The 19,798-nt window shown below is 43.7% G+C and overlaps 1 protein-coding gene across 3 annotated transcripts; it reads right to left on the bottom strand.

The window, feature by feature from the left end:
* Positions 1–1,543: 1,543 nt before the first annotated feature.
* PYM1 (PYM homolog 1, exon junction complex associated factor) lies at positions 1,544–18,059 on the bottom strand. Of its 3 annotated transcripts, none has more exons than XM_026500318.4 (3): positions 17,618–18,059; positions 2,852–2,945; positions 1,544–2,483 (listed from the first exon to the last, which is right to left on the bottom strand). In XM_026500318.4, exons 1-3 carry the CDS (start codon positions 17,703–17,705, stop codon positions 2,000–2,002), a joined length of 666 nt encoding a protein of 221 aa, XP_026356103.1. In that variant the 5' UTR covers positions 17,706–18,059; the 3' UTR covers positions 1,544–1,999. The 3 variants fall into 3 exon arrangements, with proteins under 3 accessions (XP_026356103.1, XP_026356104.1, XP_057172495.1); XM_026500319.4 differs by lacking the exon at positions 17,618–18,059 and adding an exon at positions 17,386–17,601; XM_057316512.1 differs by lacking the exon at positions 17,618–18,059 and adding an exon at positions 5,413–5,499.
* Between the last annotated feature and the right edge of the window lie 1,739 nt (positions 18,060–19,798).

The raw sequence follows: 19,798 nt of genomic DNA, 5'->3' as shown, positions 1-19,798 counted from the left end.
ACTGGGATGCAATGAGGATAAACAGTCCCAGGGCTCAGGGAGTGCCATGATCTAATGAGGAGGAAGAGGGCTAACAAGCAAACAGGCGTAACAACACAATGTAATAAATGCCATTACAAACCTAAGTAAGGAAGCAAGTTTAGAAAGGCACCTAAATTAATATTTGAGTGTAATCAAAGTCTTCCTAGAGAGGATGACATTGAGATCCAAAGACTAAGAAAGAGTTGACTAGGCAGAAGGGGTCAGGAAGAGTATTGTAGGCAGAGGGACCCGTAAGGGCAAATAACTGAGGGTCAGAAAGAATATGGCTCATTCAATGAATAGAAAGTAGTCATATAGTTGGAGCATAGTTTGGCCAGAGCTGAGGAATGGCAAAAAATGAGGCCAGATTGTGTGGGACCTTATGAGTCAGGCTAAGAACTTGGAACAACTGAGACAGTTCATTACAGTGGACTTCCCTCCGTTGGTCTCTACATTAGCAGCTGCATAGAAAGGAAGACTGTGATAAGCTGGGGGTCGAGTGAATCACATATGCAAAAATTAAGTGACAGCTCTTTTTGGCTGTAAATGCCTCTTCTTGTCTTAGTTTGTCCCACAATGCCATCTTGGGGTGGCATCTGAGAAGGTAAAATTTCAAAAGAGCTTCCGAAAGAAACAGTAAGGGAGGTACAAAGGCCCCCTTGCTATGCAGCATGAGAATAATGGACATGTAAATAAACATGTGAAATTAAATTTGTTCTGAATTTCATTTTATTATAACCTAATTACTATTCACTGAAGTCTGAGCAAACGTATAGAAATCAGTGTTGCTAATTTAGTCATACACTAACAATTTTTTTTTAAAGATTCAATTTATTTATTTGACAGAGAGAGAGTGAGCACAATCAGGGGGAGCTGCAGAGAGAGAAGCAGGCTCCCCACTGGGCAGGGAGCCAGATGCGGGGCTCGATCCCAGGACCCTGGGGTCATGAACCTGAGCGGAAAGCAGACGCCTAACCAACTGAACCACCCAAGCACCCCCCACAATTTTTAAAAATTAAAAGAAATAGGGGTGCTTGGGTGGCTCAGTTGGTTAGGCGTCTGCCTTCGGTTCAGATCATGATCCTGGAGTCCGGGGATCGAGCCCCAGGAGCTCCCTGCTCAGCGGGGAGTCAGCTTCTCCCTCTCCCTCTACTCCTCTCCCTGATCATGCGTGTGCTCTCTGTGCCTCTCTTTCAAATAAATAAATACAATCTTTTTTTAAAAATTTAAAAATTAGGGGCGCCTGGGTAGTGCAGTCGTTAGGCTCAGGGCGTGATCCCGACGTTCCGGGATCGAGCCCCACATCGGGCTTCTCTGCTAGGAGCCTGCTTCTTCCTCTCCCGCTCCCCTGCTGTGTTCCCTCTCTCGCTGGCTGTCTCTCTGTCACATAAATAAATAAAATCTTTAAAAAAAAAAATTTAAAAATTAAAAGGAACATTACTCCCAACACTTGTCTTCCTATACCAAACTGAAGGAGATAAAACACTACTAGAAGCTGAAAAGAGAGGGACAAAGCCAGACATGTTGTCTACTTGAGTTTATTCTGTTCTTAAAAAAAAAAAAAAAAAAAAGGTGAGGGATGGAGGGAGAAATAACCCATAAACACTGTGAACAGGAACCAAGACTCCAAGACTTGGGTGTACTCCCCCTACCCTCGACCTCAGTTCTCCAAGAGATTCCCACCCACCCAATTTTCTTTTAAACAAGACACCCAAATCAGCAGCAAAGGTACCTGGGGTAGTCACTGAGATTTTCAACACTGGGAATGGGAGGGAGAAAAGTCCAAAAAATAGGAGTTGGGAAGAAGAGGGAAGGAATGACGGCGAGGCTAGGCTCTGGAGGACGGAGTTGGGCCATGAGAGGTGGAAGTGAGCCAGGATGAGGGGTACCCCCTCCTGACTGCCGCTGCCCACCTTCCCCAGGACCCCAGAGAGCCCCATGGTTTGTTCTGCAGTCCATTCCCTACTCCCCAAAGGCCTCACAGGCCCAGCTCCAAGTCCTCGAGCTCCTCCTCTAGCGCCCTCCTCCTGGCTAGCTTCTCCAGCTGCTCTCTGCTGGGCTGGCTGATTTCCCCAGCCTGGATCCGCTGCTGCAGCTCTTCCACCTGCCGAAGCTTCTTCCTTAGGTTCTTTATCTTCTTGGCCTTCTCAGTGGTGACAGCTGAGTCAGGCTGCTCAGAGGCTGCGGTAGAGGCTGCCCGGGAGCCCTGCGGAGCACTGGGGAGTTGGGCAGTCTCTCCCAAAGACACCTTATCGAGAGTCCGGCTCAAGGCCTCTGCCTCCCCCTTCTCCTGCTGCTGCCGCCGCTTCTCCTTCCGCTTCAGGTTGCGTTTGGCTGTCTTGGAGAGGCCTGGCTCGCCCCCTTCAGGCCTAGATGTGGTGACAGGAGCAGTGGCCTCGGGGCTCAGACCTGGGGGCAGTTCTGGTTTACTCTTGAAAAACTTCACATACTTGTTCTCATACCTGAAGGGGAGAGAGGTCAACAGTTTCAAAGAATCACTGACTTTTGGAGCCCTTTTCTTAACCTTCCAAATCACTTCGCCCTTCACTTCCTTGCTTCCTTCCTCTCCTGTGGTCCCTCTCCAATTTTCCCCTGTTCTGCAGGCTGTGGGAAGGTCTCTAGGTCTCAGAGTTCCCTATCTCTGAATGCTATTTGGAGGTTCTGAAGAACAGAAGCCAAAGGAACAGGACTAGGCACTTGTAACCTCCCTCTCCTTTTCTTTCTCAGATAGTTGCTCCCTCCTTCCATTTCCTGGGATCTTGGGATCAGGAGAGTCTTCTTTTCTGTAGGGACCCCATTAAGTACCCCCTCCTCACGCCTAACCACGCACACTGGGACCTCCTCCTGGGGCACATAGCCTTCTTTCACCCTCCGTTGCTTGCGCCAGGTCCCGTCAGGTCGTTGTGTTGAGGCGATATATTTGCCTGCAATGACAGAATTAAGTTAGACAGTTACTCTTCCTATTTTCAAATAGTTCTTAATTTGAAAGAATGCGTGAATGCACTTTCCTCGACACCCATCCAGCCACTAAATGCAACCATGAAGGCATCCTTCTGGCTCATCAACCTTCAATCCCCCTTGTCATTACTCACTGGGTGACCAAACACTGTTATCATACACCATCCCTGCCCTCAGGGGGTTCTTTTTTTTTTTTTTTTAAGGATTTTATTTATTTATTTGAGAGAGAGAGGGAGTGCATGGGGGGGCGGGGGAAGGACAGAGGGAGAGAATCTTCAAGCAGACTCCCTGCTGAGCGCAGAGCCCTCAGTCTCAGGACCCTGAGATCATGACTGAGCCGAAACCAAGAGTCGGACACTTAACCAACTGAGCCACCCAGGCGCCCCAAGAGTTTCTATTTTTACACTATTTTCTATTTTTAATCTAGCTGGCAAGATGGGACAGGCAAAGGGGAAGAGTTTAAAAAAGGAAAAACACAAGACAATACCATGGAGGCATCAAAAGGCAATAAACGAATAAGAGGCCAAAAAGGGGCAAAAACAAGAACGGCAGGAAGGAGAAATGACCGGAGATGTAGGGAGGGGAAGTTTTATTAAGATGAGTCATGACAAACAGGTCAACTTTGAAGGATCCATACTACAAATATAGAAGCACCAGGACACAAGGGTATATGTAAAGGATGCTTGTTGCTGCCTTACTTAAAATAGGAAGACCCGAAAGCAACTTGGATGGCCATCAATAGACGAGTACCTGAACGCATGTGGACCACCACACGATGGAACACCACGCGGTTATGGAAGAGAATGTCAGCTATAAATGCACTGACTCCGGCTTGGATGGCGCTCAGGACAGAGTAAGTGAAAAAGCAAGTTGCAGGACAGCGTGTACAGCAGTCATCCTCAAAGCGTTTTTCTTTCAGGATCCCCCTTATGCTCCTATTCTGTAATATTATTTATTTTACTATGCAGTATTTAAAAAACCCAGGGGCACTTGGGTGGCTCAGTCGGTTAAGTGTCCAACTCGTGGTTTGGGCTCAGGTCATGATCTCATGGTCGTGGTTTGGAGCCATGCATCAAGCTCCACGCTCAGCAGGGAGTCTGCTTGAGATTCTCTCCCTTGGCGCCCCCCCCCAAATAAATACATTAATTTAAAAAAACACACACACAGGGTACCTGGGTGGCACAGTCAGTTAAGCATCTGACTCTTGGTTTCGGCTCAGGTGGTCATCTGGGGGTAAAGAGATCAAGCCTCTGCGTCAGGCTCAAAGCTCAGCTCGTAGTCTGTTTGAGATTCTCTCTCCCTCTACCCCTCCTGCTCGTGCTCTCTCTAAAATAAATAAATAAACCTTAAAAAAAAGTCATTAATCTCATCAGAAAAGTCTTTACTGGGAAGCTGTCAAGCCCATAGTGGCAAATTCAAGTTTTCCAGATTTCTAATTTTTACTTAAAGTCTTGAATTTTACCAATGGCAACAAATACTGTCAGTTGTTTTCCTTGAAATGACAGGCTCACTTCCTTCATTTTCAGGAAAATGCCTATCAGATACCCAGTTCTCAATTACGAGTTTGTCAGCAGTTCTTTGACGTAAAAATGGTGTTCTGTGAAAAGAAAGCCTGTTTCGCTTGCACATGTGGACAACTGTGCCAGTGCTTTTCCTTAAGATCCCGCCTTACTTCAGTCTGCAGCCGAGTGTTTCACCCTCACTTCCCACTTAGTCCACAGAGAACATTAAAAAGATGAGTAACTTTCAGTTATAAAATGAGTACGTTCTGGGGAATCTGACGTACAGCATGGTAACCATCGGTAATAGAACTGTATCGTATACTTGAAGTTGCTACGAGAGGAGACTTGAACAACACAATAGTCACTATGTGACGGATGTGCTCACTAACCTTACTGTGGTAAACATTTCACAATACATACATGTATCAAGTCATCACATTGCACGCCTTAAACCTACACAATGTCGATTATATTTCAATAAAGCTGGAAAAAAGTAAAAAGATGTGTATTCAAGGGCCAGGGTTTAATAAAATTCATAAATCTTAATGTATAATCCAAGATATTCTTAAGTGAAACTGGCATTATTTACTGCATGTGGCAGTGAGGAGCACGTGAGCGGGAGTTGATATCATTGATACAACCACCTCGATTAGTGCTGAGGGGCCAGCAGTTTTACCTGCCTCTGTGCTAGCACCCTCACAGCAAATGTCAACCCAGCAAAAAAGGCAATTAACATCTCAGTATATAATAAAAATAGTTACACTTGCAGACTTCCTGAAAGGGTCTTAGGGAACCCCCAAGGGTCCTGGACAACATTTTGAGAACTGTTGATGAAAGGTATGCTCCCAATTTTGTTGGGGCAAGGAGCAGCACTTAACAGTCCATACGGTCTATGCACAGGGCAAGGAGAAAGGTGTGGAAAGACACATACCAAGATACCAAGCCTTTAATGCTGGGTATCTTAAGAGGGGCAACCTGGAAGAAGAGGTAATAGAAACCATTAACCATTAATATGTAACACTTCCCACCTTCATAGATACTTTTATTTATACCATGAATATGTTTTTAAGAATCTTATATATACATATATATCTTGTATTATGTGTTGTGTATGTGTGTGTGTTTTTTAGTAGGCTCCACACCCAACGTGGGGCTTGAACTCACAACCCTGAGAGGAAGTCACGTGCTCCATCAACTGAACCAGCCTGCCACCCCACGTATTACATTTTTTTTTAAGTATTACTTTTGTAAAAAAGAAAGAAAGATTTGTTAAAAAAAAGTAAGTCTGGAAGCGCCTGGGTGGCTCAGGCGGACAGCCTGTTTCTCCCTCTCCCTCTGCCTGCTGCTCCCCCTGCTTGTGCTCTCTCTCTCTAATACATAAAATCTTAAAAAAAAGAAAAAGTCAAGTCTAGGTCCTTCCACACGGATTATATATTGTTCCATGAATTGGCTTTTTGTTCAAAATGCGAGTATCATTAATAAATTAAAACTAAAAAAAGAACTGTTACAGAAAATGGGTAAGATCTGACAGAAGAGACAGGACAAAGAACAAGCAGGCAAAGAAAGGCATGGACGTGGGAAGGGGCGTGGAGTATTTAGAGAACAGAAAGTAAGAGGAGTGCGGGTGAATCAGACAGTTCGTGTTAGGGAATAATTATAAAATGGGGCCAGGCCTTGGAAAGCCTTCGACGCAGTGTCAAGGAATTTGAAGGTGGTCTGGTGAGTGAGAGAGGGGCTGATGATACCGCTCGCGTAATGCAACGGTCTAAAGACAGCAGTGTAAAGTAGAGCATGAGAAAGCCGAGGCTGCATGGAGGGAGGACTGACCGGAGCTGGGCTTTAAAGAAAGAATCAAACTCATGTAAGTAAACAGGGAGGCAGAATGGATTCAAAATAGCTCCTCCTGAAACAAAATGTCACACGTGGGAACAGAGCCGGCATGTTCAGGAGATGGTGGCTGAGTCAGAGGGCTGGTGTAAAGCAAGTAAGGGGGGGGACGGTCAGACCTTGAAATGCCAGCTAAGGAGTTTAATATCTGGCACATGGTATGCATTCAATAAATATTTGTCCAATGAATCTTTCTTTTTAAGAATGCCCATTAATGTTGTTATATTGTGGGTTTTAAAAATATCTCATTTTAAGGGCGCCTGGCTGGCTCAGTCAGTGGAGTGTGCAACTCTTGATCTCAGAGTTTTGAGTTCAAGCCCCATGTTGGGTGTGGAAATTACTTAAAACCTTTTTTTTTTTAAGATTTTATTTATTTATTTGACACAGTAAGAGCGAGCATAAGCAGGGGGAGCCGCAGGCAGAGGGAGAAGGAGAAGCAGGCTCCCCGCTGAGCGGGAAGCCTGATGCAGGCTGGATCCCAATGACCTGAGCCGAAGGCAGACGCTTAACGACTGAGCCGCCCAGGCACCCCAAAACCTTTTCAACTTTATATTCATTTGAATCTTTTTTTAAAAAGATTTTATTTATTTGAGAGAGAGGACACACGAGCAGGGGGTGGAGGAGGGGCAGAGGGAGAGGGAGAAGCAGACTCCTCTGCCTGACCCCCCCCCCCGGGGGGGGGGAGGAGGGCGCGGGGTCACATCTTCATCCCAGAACCCTGAGACCATGACCTGAGCTGAAGGCTGGCACTTAACCAACTGAGCCAGCCAGGTGCCCCAAAAATAAAATCTTAAAAAAAAAAAAACTCTCATTTTAGGTTTCAAACCTAAATGGTTTGGAGAAGGGGTACACAACAAAGAGTGAAATTACCTTTGACCTGGTGATTTATAAAGATTTTGTGGAGGACACAGACCTGTTATGATCTTTGGAAAATGAGCAAGATTTAGACAGGTGGAGGTGGGGGGATGTGATTATGAGAAAACACGAGAAAGGGAAGTATTTCGGGCATATGGGACAACACAAAGGGCCAACTAGACTAGTCAGGACCCTGCTTAAAATTCTTTCCGGATTCCTATTGCCCTCAGGGTATTTACACGGAGGCCGGGACTACGCACAGAAGGCCTTGCTAGCCGTCTCCAGTCTCTAAGCGCTTAGTCAGTCACACTCTGCTCCAGCCACTGAAATACTCACAAGTCACACCAGAGCTGTGCCTCCATTCTCTAGGCCTTTTTGCTTTTGCTTCTTTTGGCCTGGGATAGACTCTCCTTGATTCTTAGCTAATTCCTATTGGTCTTTAAAAGTCAAGTTCAAGTATAAACTCTTCAGTGAAGTCTTCCCTGACCTTCCCACCCCAGCCAGGTTAAAAGCAGCCCTTTGTGCACAGCACCTGTTTCGGCTTTCATCATGCTCTACCGTTTACCATAATTACGGACTTCCTTGAGAGCAGACACTTTGTCTTTGATCTCTGAGGTAAAGCGCCTGGCCTATAGAAGGCTGTAATTAATTCAAATTAATAAATAAAGAGGGGCGCCTGGCTGGCTCAGTTGGTAGATCATGTGATTCTTGATCCCAGGGTTGCGAGTTCAAGCCCAACATTGGGTATAAAGATTACTTAAAAATAAAATCTTTAAAAAATTTCTTTTAAATAAATAAGTAAATCTAAGCATCATATTAGAGAACAAGAACCTAGTATATTTTAGGCAAAAAGCCCATGTAATGGGAAAAGAGACTAGAAGTAAATCAGTCAGAATATGAAAGGTATCCAAGCTCCTCTTGAATTTGGACGTAAGCTTCAGACTGTGGGAGAACACTGAGGCCAAAACCAGAGTACAGAGGATCTGCTCAAAGCAGTGCTTGAGGATTAACCTCAAAATGTGTAATAGAAGCTAAAAGTAAAACAAATGAAAATAACAGTCACAATAGAGAAAAACGGATTTAGTCTCTATGGGTATCGAGAGGAAAATGAAAGAGAAATTCATTACGAAGAAGTCAACAGGACCTGAAGACTGCCAAGATTTGAATTAGACGAGATAACTGAAACTGTGCTATAACGGGTTTAATCTGGTGCTTTTCACATGTATTCTCTTATTTTTCACAACATACCTGTGGGTAAACTGGGCATATGGTAATAATATTTATTCACACATGGATTTTAAATGTTTATTGAGTCCTGGGTGTTGTGCCAGGCATTGTTACAGGAACTAGGGATACAACAATGAACAAAGCAAGCAAAGGTCTTGCCTTTTTGTATCATGCATTCTAGTGAGGAAGAAAGGCAGTAAAAAAGAACACAAACTAATTACAGTATCACTCTTGAATGTGCAAAATTTGGAGGATAAAAATCACCAATACAAAGAAAATTCAATACCTGAAACTAATACAACACTGTACATTAATTACACTGGAATTAAAACAAACAACAACAACATTAAAACGACAAAGAAAGTTCAGAGAAGATGACAACTGTGAAAATAATTCAATTCTAGACAGGCAGTGTTTTACATGAAATTAAGGAGAAAAGGACAATGCTCGAAACATATATTTAAGATAACTGCACAAAGATTATAGTTCAAGGCTTAAGACTAGTAAAGATGGAATGTGAGAAAAGACATGGCAGAAGCTTCTTGAATGGCATCCTAACTGGAAGCCCTGAGATCCAAATAGTCCATTATCACAAAGCAGCACCTATTCTATGTTCTCTTGGTTCCATTCTCTGGCCTTCACGGTATCCAAAGGTAAAGTCAAAATGAAGGGAATGGTTTGGAGATTCCTACCCCTAGAAATAAAAACCAAGGGCAGGATATCAGGATTTTCAGGGAACCCCCTTGAGAAAGTCAGAAACTACAGATGAGAGATTGCTACTATAAGAACTTGGTAAATTCAGCTATTTTCCCACATCTGCTGTTTTGTAATCCTTAATCTGTTGCCTTAAACTGTAAAGGGCCTTGTTTTCGGGAGTGGCAAGAACAAAGCGAAGAGACAAGACAGCAAGCAAGGGACAAGACTCTGAGGGGTTAGGTGAAAGTGATTGTTAAGGGTGTGTTGAATCCCTGTGACCCGCTTCAAGTAAGAAAGGCCTGTGTGACAAATCTGAGCCTGGGGATGATCTCAAGACCAAGAATTAGAACACCAAGATGTAGTTCCCCCTGGAGAAAATACAGAAAGAGAAGATCCAATATGCAGGAATGACCCTGGAAAAACGGTCATGATCACCTTCCTCAGGAATGCAAAGGTGTCGGCAGTAACAGAAAACAATTCTAGGAGAGGAGAACCAGGACAGTGTTACGCCATGGAGACCAGAAGAGTTTAAAGGGGAGCTGATTAAGGGTATTAAATAACACACAGATATTAAGGAAAAGGAAAATTGAGAAGAAAAAGATTACTGATTTTGGCAATTTGGAAATTTCTAGTTATCTCCAAGAATATAGCTTCAGAGAAGTAGTCAGAAACCAGACTATAGGGACGCCTGGGTGGCACAGCGGTTAAGCATCTGCCTTCGGCTCAGGGCGTGATCCCCGCGTTGTGGGATCGAGCCCCACATCAGGCTCCTCCGCTATGAGCCTGCTTCTTCCTCTCCCACTCCCCCTGCTTGTGTTCCCTCTCTCACTGGCTGTCTCTCTCTCTCTGTCGAATAAATAAATAAAATCTTAAAAAAAAAAAAAGAAACCAGACTATAAATTAATTAAATGTAATAAACACTTATTGAAAGCTTCCTATGAGAAAGTACCCTATTAAATGCTATAGGGATTATCAAGAGGGAGTAAAATGGTCCCTACTTTAAAGCAATTTGGGCATCTGGGTGGCTCAGTTAAGTGGCTGCCTTTGGGTCAGGTCATGATCCCAGGGTCTGGGATTGAGCCCCACGTTGGGCTCTCTGCTCAGCGGGGAGCTGCTTCTCCCTTTCCCTCTGCCTGCTGCTCCCCTCTGCTTGTGCTCTTTCTCTCTCTGTCAAATATTTTTTTTTTAATCAAGCAATTTATAGTCTAAGGAAGAGGGTGGACAAGTTAGGCAAGGAATAAAACAAAAATATAAATGTCTTAGGTATCTTAAGAGATACTGATACACACTGGTACCAGATTTCAAGAGAATAATCACACCCTATTTGATGGGGGAAAATGACAGAAAATCAGGAGAATCTAAGGGACCTGACCTCAAATACTAGGTAGCAGTACTAATAACAGTAACAAATCAGTGGCTGATATTTCTGCAGGCAGAGAAAGGAAAGGAAGGCGCCTTCTAAGAGAAGTAACAACAAGCAAAATCATTGCAGTGGAAAACTCACAGTATGTTAAGAACAGTTAGGAAAGAGCATTTAATAAGCATAATAAGTGGCTGCATTGCATCAGGAACTTTACATACCTTACTTTATTGAGTCTAGACAATGGGTAGATAATATCATCTACAGCTGAGATTGAGAGTCTTCAAGAGGTTAAAGATGTGTCCAGGACCACAAAGGCACAATGCTATTCCGCCTTACACCACACAGCCCAGTTTCACTGGGAGTTATAGACAGAGACCTAGTATGTGGTGATACTATACTGAAAAGTGGGCTCATATTAAATAGTATCTAAGAGCAAATGGTACATATGTAAATTTCACAATTCCAAAAAGAGAGTAACAGCTACCAAATGATGAGAAATTTAATAGCTTGCCCAAAGTTACAGTCAATAAGCTGCAGAGTTCAAACCCAGGTGGTGGGTTTGTTCCAAAGGCTGTGTATTTTACACTACTATTGCATATTGTTATAAATGAAAAAGATGGAAAAAAGTTCAATCTTACTAATAATCAAAGAAAATATAAATATAAAACAATAAAATATAATTTCCATCTGTCAAAGTAGTAGAATTTTTGAAGATGAGAATACCAGTGCGGTCAAAGACATGGTTAAACTAGCATAGTCATATATTGTTGGTGGTAAAACCCTTTAGAAAGCAATTTGGCTAACATAGCAAGACAATAAAGGTAGTCCTATCGTTTCCCAACATTTTCCAAAGCTTTTGTTATATAAAACACTACTTCCATAAGATATTAACAAGGGTTACCCCCAAAAATTGTTAAATAAGTTTGTGCAATTCTGGGTTCAACAAAGAAAAACAATTTTGTTTTTATCCGCAGGACTTAAATGAGCTAATGTGTTCTTATTCCTGTAAATATCCACAATGGAAGTGTGATTTACTTTTCCCAAATTTATCTGACCACAGGAACCTTATTTATGTTATTTATTTTGTTTTTACTTATTTTGTAGCACATCTCATAGGACTACTAAGCATTCCGAGGATCATATTTTGGGAAATATAGCCATTTGGTATGATCCCAATTATGTAAAATATAGATAGGCTACATATGTGCACAGAAAGAAAAGCTAAAAGGACGCGTAGCTATGGTGATCTCTGGGTTCTAGAATTAACAAATATGCGTGTGACTTCTATTTTATACTGCTTACAAAAACGTTTTCCAAGGTTCCTGAAATCAACATGAATTAACTTTATACTTAATAATAAATCAATAAATGCCTGTACTCTCTAACCCAATAATTTTACTTCTGGGAACTCAATCCTAAGAAAATAACCCTAAATGCAGGCAAAAATTTATGCACAAAAACATCATAGAGTTCTAACAAAAATTCTGGAAACAATCTAAAAGTTCAATAACAGAAGAAACATAAGCGTGAGTGCATGCCCAGGGGCGCCTGGGTGGCACAGCGGTTAAGCGTCTGGCTTCAGCTCAGGGTGTGATCCCGGCGTTATGGGATCGAGCCCCACATCAGGCTCCTCTGCTATGAGCCTGCTTCTTCCTCTCCCACTCCCCCTGCTTGTGTTCCCTCTCTCGCTGGCTGTCTCTATCTCTGTCAAATAAATAAATAAAATCTTAAAAAAAAAAAAAAAAGAGTGGGTGCATGCCCAAACAATAAAACATTCTGCCAGTATTTTAAAAAAGGTTTACAAAGAGTTTCTAATAGCAAGGAAAACTATTTATGGCATAAAGTTAAATGAAAAGGCAAAATATAATTGTATATACCATCCATTTCAAAAATATTTTTAAAATGCACAGAAAAAATAAAGATCAGAAAGATACGTGCCAAATTAAACAGCTGACTCTGGGTGGATGATATATATATATATATTTTTTTTTTTTTTTAAGATTTTATTTATTTATTTGATAGAGACAGCCAACGAGAGAAGGAACACAGGCAGGGGGAGTGGGAGAGGAAGAAGCAGGCTCCCAGCGGAGGAGCCTGATGTGGGGCTCGATCCCAGGACTCTGGGATCACGTCCTGAGCCAAAGGCAGATGCTTAACAACTGAGCCACCCAGGTGCCCCGATAATTTATATTGAACAAAAATTCCATAAGTAAATCTGTACTTAAGGAACAGTAATTTGACAACAGTGTGTCATATGAATTGGAACAGAGAGACTGGAGATAGGACAACTATTTAGGAGGTCACAGCAATATTTTCAGGATAAAGGAAAATGGAATTTTATCAGGCATGCAGAATGACCCAAGTACTATGCTTGATACTTTGCATATATAATCTCTTCTGATCCATATAATAATCCTTACATAGCAGTAATAATTACAGAACCATTTGCTGGGCACTTTCTATGTGCCAGAAATGTACATTCTTTCATTTAAATTTCAATTCTCACAATAATCCTATGTTGTAGGAGTTATTATTCCAATTTCATTGATGAGAACACTAAAGCTTAGATTCCCAAGGCTTAAAATTCCCAAGGCCATCTAGCTAACAAGTACCAAAGATGCGATAAGTAAGGATAATGGCAGTAGGAATAGAAGAATGACATTTTGACAACTGGCGTATGGCAGGGGATGGGGAATGAAAGGAATAAAAGATGATGCAACAAATAGCCACAAATACAACAAAAATACCTAGTGCTCTGATCTTGGTTTCTTGATACCATTCTCCAGTAAAAGGAACAGGGGCTCCTTGGAGAAATGGCTGATTCTAGGACTGGGACAGGAAATACAAAAGACGAGCCTGGAGCATCTTCTAGTGCCAGAAAGTAAGGAAGAGCTAAAAAAAACAAAAACAAAAACCTACACTGTTGGGGGTACGTCAAAGGGACATGGGGCCAACTAAAAGAGCTCCCAATGCCCACAGCTGGAACATCTGAGCAATAAAATAAATAGTATTGGATTACAACCCAAAGTCCATATTGCTATAAATAAATGACTGAATAAATAAATGGAGAAGAGACAAATCTGCAGAAAAATTCCAAATAACATATGTAAATATTCCATCCTTGAGGAAGGAAACGTAACTTCCCACTCTTTAAGTACAGGCTGTGAATAGAGACTTTCTTCTAGAGTACAGTATGGAAAAGAAGAAAAAAAAAAAGGTAACTTTACAGTGGAGAAACCCTACAAATACTACTTCAGCCAGGTAATCATGGTCAGTAGCAACAGTAAAAAAAAAAAACAAAAAAAACATTATTATATGTACCCTTGATATGATGAAAATGTCACTTTTCTCTGAGGTTGTACCCCAAAAACACATAACCCCAGACTAATCATGAGCAAAACATCAGACAAATTTCAAAAGAGAGGCATCCTATAAAATACTTGACTAGTACTCCTCAAAACTGTCAAGGTCATCAAAAACAAGGAAAGTCTAAAAAACGGTCACAGCCAACAGGAGCTTAAGGAGACATCAGAACTAAAAGTAATGTGGTATCTGGGACAGGAACCTGGAACAGAAAAGAAAGGTAAAAACTAAGGAAATCTGAATAACGTGTCTACTTTAGTTAATAATAATGAATCAACAATGGTTCATTAATTGCAATAATGGTACCATACTAATGTAATGTAAGATGTTAATAATAGGAGAAACCGAGTGTAACGTATATGGGAATTATCTGTATCATCTTCTCAAGTTTTCTATAAATCTAATACTGTTCTAGAAAACAAAGTCTATTTAAAATTAAAAAGAGAGAGATGATGGGGCGCCTGGGTGGCACAGCGGTTAAGCATTTGCCTTCGGCTCAGGGCGTGATCCCGGCGTTATGGGATCGAGCCCCACATCAGGCTCCTCCGCTATGAGCCTGCTGCTTCCTCTCCCACTCCCCCTGCTTGTGTTCCCTCTCTCGCTGGCTGTCTCTATCTCTGTCGAATAAATAAATAAAATCTTTAAAAAAAAAAAAAGAGAGAGATGGTGCAAAAAGTTGATCTTGGGTTGGCTAGGACAAGGATGCCATTAACAGAAATAAGGAAGGAAAAAAAATACTGATTTCGGGCAGACTGAATTTAAGGTGTGACCGTATATTCAAGAATGAAAGTTATTCACCAATCGATTAGAAAAGGGAATTGGCAACTAAGAAAAGAGGCTGGCACTAGAAACAAAACCGTAAAGAATTAAGGGACAAATAAGCAGTAAGAAAATGAAAACAGTATGTGTAGACCTGTTATTCAAGAAATCAGGCTGTGAATAGGAAAGAGACAAAAATGATAAGCCTTGACTTTTCAATGAAATAGAAAGTGGGGGAAAAAAATGAAGCCATCTGCTACAGAGAGAGAATTAAAGGGAGGGTCACAGAATGCTGGAAAAGGTTGGGGGAAATAGCGATGGTAGACTATAAGCAAAGAAAAAAGAATTGGAGAGAAGCCGGGACCTTGGCAGAAGTTAACACTAAGTTACATTATACTGAATATAGCTAGTTTTGTGCTTTTTCTCTAGCCATGTGCCGTGGCCTAGACGTAGAAGCCAAGAAAATAGGTGATGGGTATGATTCAAGATAACAGAAGTGCTTGCTGAGTACAGAAATCAAAATAAATGAAGAAAAGCAATGAAGATAGTATCAAAGTGGCTAGTCACCAAGGTCTAGCAGAGCAGCATCAAAGGGAGTCATGAAGGTACTGGTAGATGCAATGAAATGGGAAAGGTCAAGAACCTAAGAAGGGCAGAAAGCAGATTCTGTGAATGTGAAATCGTGAAAAAGGTAACTGGTAAGGAGGCTAAAGTGATGGAGAGCACTTGAAGGGAAGCAGCGTCATAGACGAGGTCCCGGTTGTAGTGATTCTGATGTATAGCTACTTTAATTTTTTTAATATTTTATTCATTTATTTATTTGAGAGACTGAGGGAGAGCAAGCAGGGAGGGAGCAGAGGAGAGGGACAAGCAGACTCTGTGCTGAGCCCAGAGCCCGATGCGGGGCTGGATCTCACGACACTGAGATTACCACCTGAGCTGAAACCAAGAGTGGAACGCTTAACCGACTGAGCCACCCAGGCGCCCCTGATGTTAGCTACTTAAAAAATACAGAGGAGGGGTGCCTGTAGTTCAGTTGGTTAAGCAGCCAACTCTTGATCTCAGGGTCATGAGTTCAAGCTCAAGTTAGGCTCCACACTGAGCATGGAGCCTACTTAAGGGGAAAAAAAACAAAAAACAAAGGAAAGGCTTGTGCTGAGGAACTATAAGATCAGAGTATTCCAAAGATGCTGGAGAAACTGCAAGTAAGAGCAAGAACCACAGTGCAGAAAAAAGTGTGATGCAATAGGTCTCGGCCCTATGGACAATAAATGATGGCCCTGAGGTTTTAGAGAAAATGCCGTGATTGCATGGCAATACCTTCCACGAAGATTAGAGGTGACAGTGGTAGGTCAATGACCTCGTAGTAGTAAGAGAAAGCAAAAAAGCAGTGTGATTCCTTCTCTTCTACATAGTCACAGAGAACAGAAGACACCTCTTAGTGGGAGGGTAGGGTGAAAGGTGGTATCTGGATTTTCATGAAATCAGTTTAAAGAAAATAGTTAAGAATAAAGAAAAGTGTACCAGACAATGAGTAATATTTTCAAAGCACACATTTAAAGGAGCCAGTAGAAGAAGGACCCACTGGGTAGAGAACAGGAGAAGAGAGGTTCTGTGTACCACTTTGAAATATGAGGCTGGAGAGAAGTAGTAGAGGTCTGGCTTGTCATAAGATACCATAGGAGAGGTGGGCTGAGACCTAAGGAACATGCAAAGCAGCAAAGCAAGAAGCATAAAAGGCACATTTTAAAACACAGCATACACAGTGTCAGTTCTACAGAAGAAGGCACATCCACAGTGAAGGCTACAAAAAACTGTAACACCTTGCCTTGTACAACATTTTCTAAATTGCTTTCACGTATGCTATCTTATTTGATCGTCACTAGGTAGATATTCCTATGCATATTTTTCTAAAGATGAGGAAATTAGAATGAGACAAAACAAAAATGAAAATACTGACTTCAGTTTTCAACACATAAACCTCCATACACAGTGGACACTTCAGCATCTCAATCAGCCAGGCCGGAAGTTCTTCTCTAGCCAGAAGTGATAGTGGATTCTATGAACTTGTCAGAGGGCTTGGAAGGCCCCTAGACACCTCCTGTTTGCCTTCTTCCACCTCAGATCCCTCAACTTTTATCACCATCACCACCAGAGAAGGTACAGAAGGGTGATGCCATCAAGAAGAAAACTCAAGCTGAAAGTTATATTAGGTTCTTCTTCCCTTCACACCTCTGAACCTCAGTGACCCAAAAATGAAGACGAGGGAGAGAATGGAAAAAGCATTATATAGCAATGAAGAGGTCTTTAACAGATACAACTTCGAGAAAGAGAATTAAAACGGAGCTGGGGGTAGGGCAGAAGGCAGGTACAGCTGAAAGATGGGGGAGGGGAACAGGAGAAAAGCTGGAATTGGAGGGAACTGAGAGTATAGGAGCTCCCAAGCCTGGAGAAACCAAAACAGACATGGGATCTCCAGCTGCTGGAGAAAAGCTAAGGGCCCATGAGGGTCCTGGAGCAGGGACTTGCACTGAAGGACCCCAGGGTTTGGGTGACCGGAAGCAGAGACCCCCAAACACGAGACCAGAAGGGGGCGCAGGTGACACCCCATAGGAGAGAATGAATGGGGAAGGCGGTCCGGAGGGCGGGGCAAAAGGAGGGGCCCCGGGATGGGCGGGGCACAGACCCCTTTCCAAGTCCGAACCCCTGCCCCGAGAGCCCGGGGAGAAGCGGCTCCGCGCCTCCCGCACTCACCGCCGGTCTCGTCAGTTACATAGGGAGTCGCCATCTTGAAAACGCAAACCACTTCCGGCGTGAGCGGGCTGGGGTCCCGCCCCCCTCCCCACCGGAAGTGGAGTCCTGATCGTAGCCAGCCACCATTTTAGTCTTAAAGGGAGAGTACACCATTTCGTAGACAGAGGTGGAGGAGGAGGAAGGGAGAAGAAGCTAAAGGCTTGACTAAAATAAAACCCGTAGGCTCTATTACTTCCACTGATGCCAGTGCTGGGTGCCTGCTCCGAGTAAAGCAGTCCTCTGGGCGCCGAGAGAAGTTCCGAAGCACGGCCCCTCTCCATTCGTCCAGGACCTTCGAGGGAAAAGGGGGCAAGGCCCACCGGCACCCGGAAAGTGGGGCTGATAAATGAGTTAGAATATTCAAGCCCTGTTCTGTACCCAGGTCCCAGAGGGGCTTGGGGACATGGGGCGCGCAAACTCCGGGAACGCACTGGGGCGCACCAATGTTGTCAGGGGTGAATGGAAGACCCCAACTGATCCCCTCTTAGAAGTGGGGAGGTCGAAATCTCGTGTCGACTGCCCTCGGCTACCCAGCTCAACCCTCCGGACAGAGATCCGCGAGAGGAGCGTGCAAGGCAATGGGTACTGCCGGTCGGTCACCTGTCCCCGCAGCCTCAGGGCTGCTGCCGAATTCCACGACCGAGGCGGCGGCGGGCCGGGTTGGGCGGGCAGCCCTAGCTGGCCCTGCCCCTGGGGCGGCCCGGGGTATTCGGGCGGCGTAGTGAGGACGGCCTAAGTTTGCTCTGGCCTTCGACCCCGGGAGCCTCCTCAGGCTGGGCCCCAGGGTCAGAGGGCAGGGTGAAGGCTTCTGGGCGGAGCCAGTTAATATTCTAATGAATCTCGTCCAGGTCTGGGCGCTGGGGATCCAAAGCGGGGCAACTCGCCAATAGTCGGGGCTTGTACGGTCACTTCCTTTGCAGTCCTGCCCTGCCCCGTGCCTCCCCTATTCTTTAGAGGAACCCAAATGTTTTCCCTCCCCCGCTCTTTTCAGCAGCTGTTGTTCCTTAAGTCCTGCTAAACTCGTTTCCCCTACAGCCTGGGAGTGGCCGGCTGCAGGTTACTCTCCTCAGGTGTTGGCTCTGTCCTCCCCTACTATGTCTTTTTTTCCTTATTGATTGTTTTACCTTCCTCCAAATCCCCTAATTTGGCTTGGATTAATGTCCAACTGTACTGCTGGAACCCGTAGAGAAGAGCAAATATTAATGACTGTCTCTAACACTAGGCTGTATGCCCACTTAAAAAATAAAAAAGGTGAGAGTAATGACTGACTAGGAACTTGCTAAAGCTTTGACATGAAGCTTTTGAAGTTTTCTCAGGTCACAGCTTGTCTTCCAACCCATGCTCTACCTTCCTGACTTCCACCAAAGGCCCAACTCAGAAGGTCTGAAAAAGACTCATTTAAAGACTGATTTGCATTCAATACAGTTATTGCAAGTGTTCTAACACTACCATCCTTAACCACTGCTCTCTTTCAGCAATTGTGGTTCAGCCTCACTGGGTCAGCATCCTGTCCTTAGCCTTGTTACTAATGATTATTAGAGGTGAGAGTGTGGGATGAAGCCTTTACCTACAGGGGTGCATTGGTCAATGGACCTTTCTGCAAGAGGAAATCCTAAGGTGGCCCCTGTCCAATACCAACCCTAGCCCCCCCCCCCATTGTGCCCCCAGACATCTTGCCTCAGCTCCGGGGTTGACAGGAAGTGAAACTCAATTGTCTGCCTAGCAGACCTGCCTGGGACCCAGCCCTGGGCCCCGGATGTGCCCCCGCCCCCCCCCCCCCACACACACAAACACACCCTGAGAAGGAAGAGGAGAAAGAAGAGGCTGGGGAGAACAAGGCTGTTGTTTTTTCCTTTCCCTTTGTTCATTGCGGTTTCTTTCTTTCTGATTTTTATGATGTGGTTGATTAAAGCAATGAGCACCTGGAACAGTAGGCATTATACGCCTCCTCCTTAGATGTTTCTTGGCCTTTCTTCCCCTTCCACCCCCACCAATAACTGACGAGGTATGATGGAGCACATATCCTAAAGACGACACAAAGAAGCCTAGAGTATGACTGATTTCATCTTATTCCTTAGAGAGATCACCCCATGCCCCACTTTGAAGTCTCGAAAAAAAAAATAAATCTTAACAGAAGCAATTTAGCTTCAAATAGAGATGTATCTGAGGATGATGGAGTGAAAAACACAGGTCATATGTAGTAGCGTGATATCACTCCTAGTGTTGTTTGCAAGCAAAGCTGAGTGCCTTAAGGCTTAGTATTGTTCTAGATGAGAGGTCCAGGGGCAGAAAACTGGAAGAGGTGCTAGGGCACTTTCTTCTATTGTGTGTTTAGGATGGCTTAGAGTGGGGAGGCTTTACACACACACACACA

Source organism: Ursus arctos, unplaced genomic scaffold (genome assembly GCF_023065955.2).
Source record: "Ursus arctos isolate Adak ecotype North America unplaced genomic scaffold, UrsArc2.0 scaffold_21, whole genome shotgun sequence".
NCBI lineage: Eukaryota > Metazoa > Chordata > Mammalia > Carnivora > Ursidae > Ursus > Ursus arctos.
Note: the sequence above shows the minus strand (reverse complement) of the source record. Positions and strands in the feature narration are given on the sequence as shown.

Excerpts from the sequence above, each read along its gene's own strand:
- PYM1 (XM_026500318.4), bottom strand. The coding sequence starts at position 17,705 with ATGGAGAGGGGCCGTGCTTCGGAACTTCTCTCGGCGCCCAGAGGACTG. Across the intron at positions 2,946-17,617 it reads CAGCACTGGCATCAGTGGAA|GCAAATATATCGCCTCAACA; the intron begins GTAATAGAGCCT and ends CTGTCATTGCAG. Across the intron at positions 2,484-2,851 it reads CCCCAGGAGGAGGTCCCAGT|GTATGAGAACAAGTATGTGA; the intron begins GTGCGTGGTTAG and ends TCTCCCCTTCAG.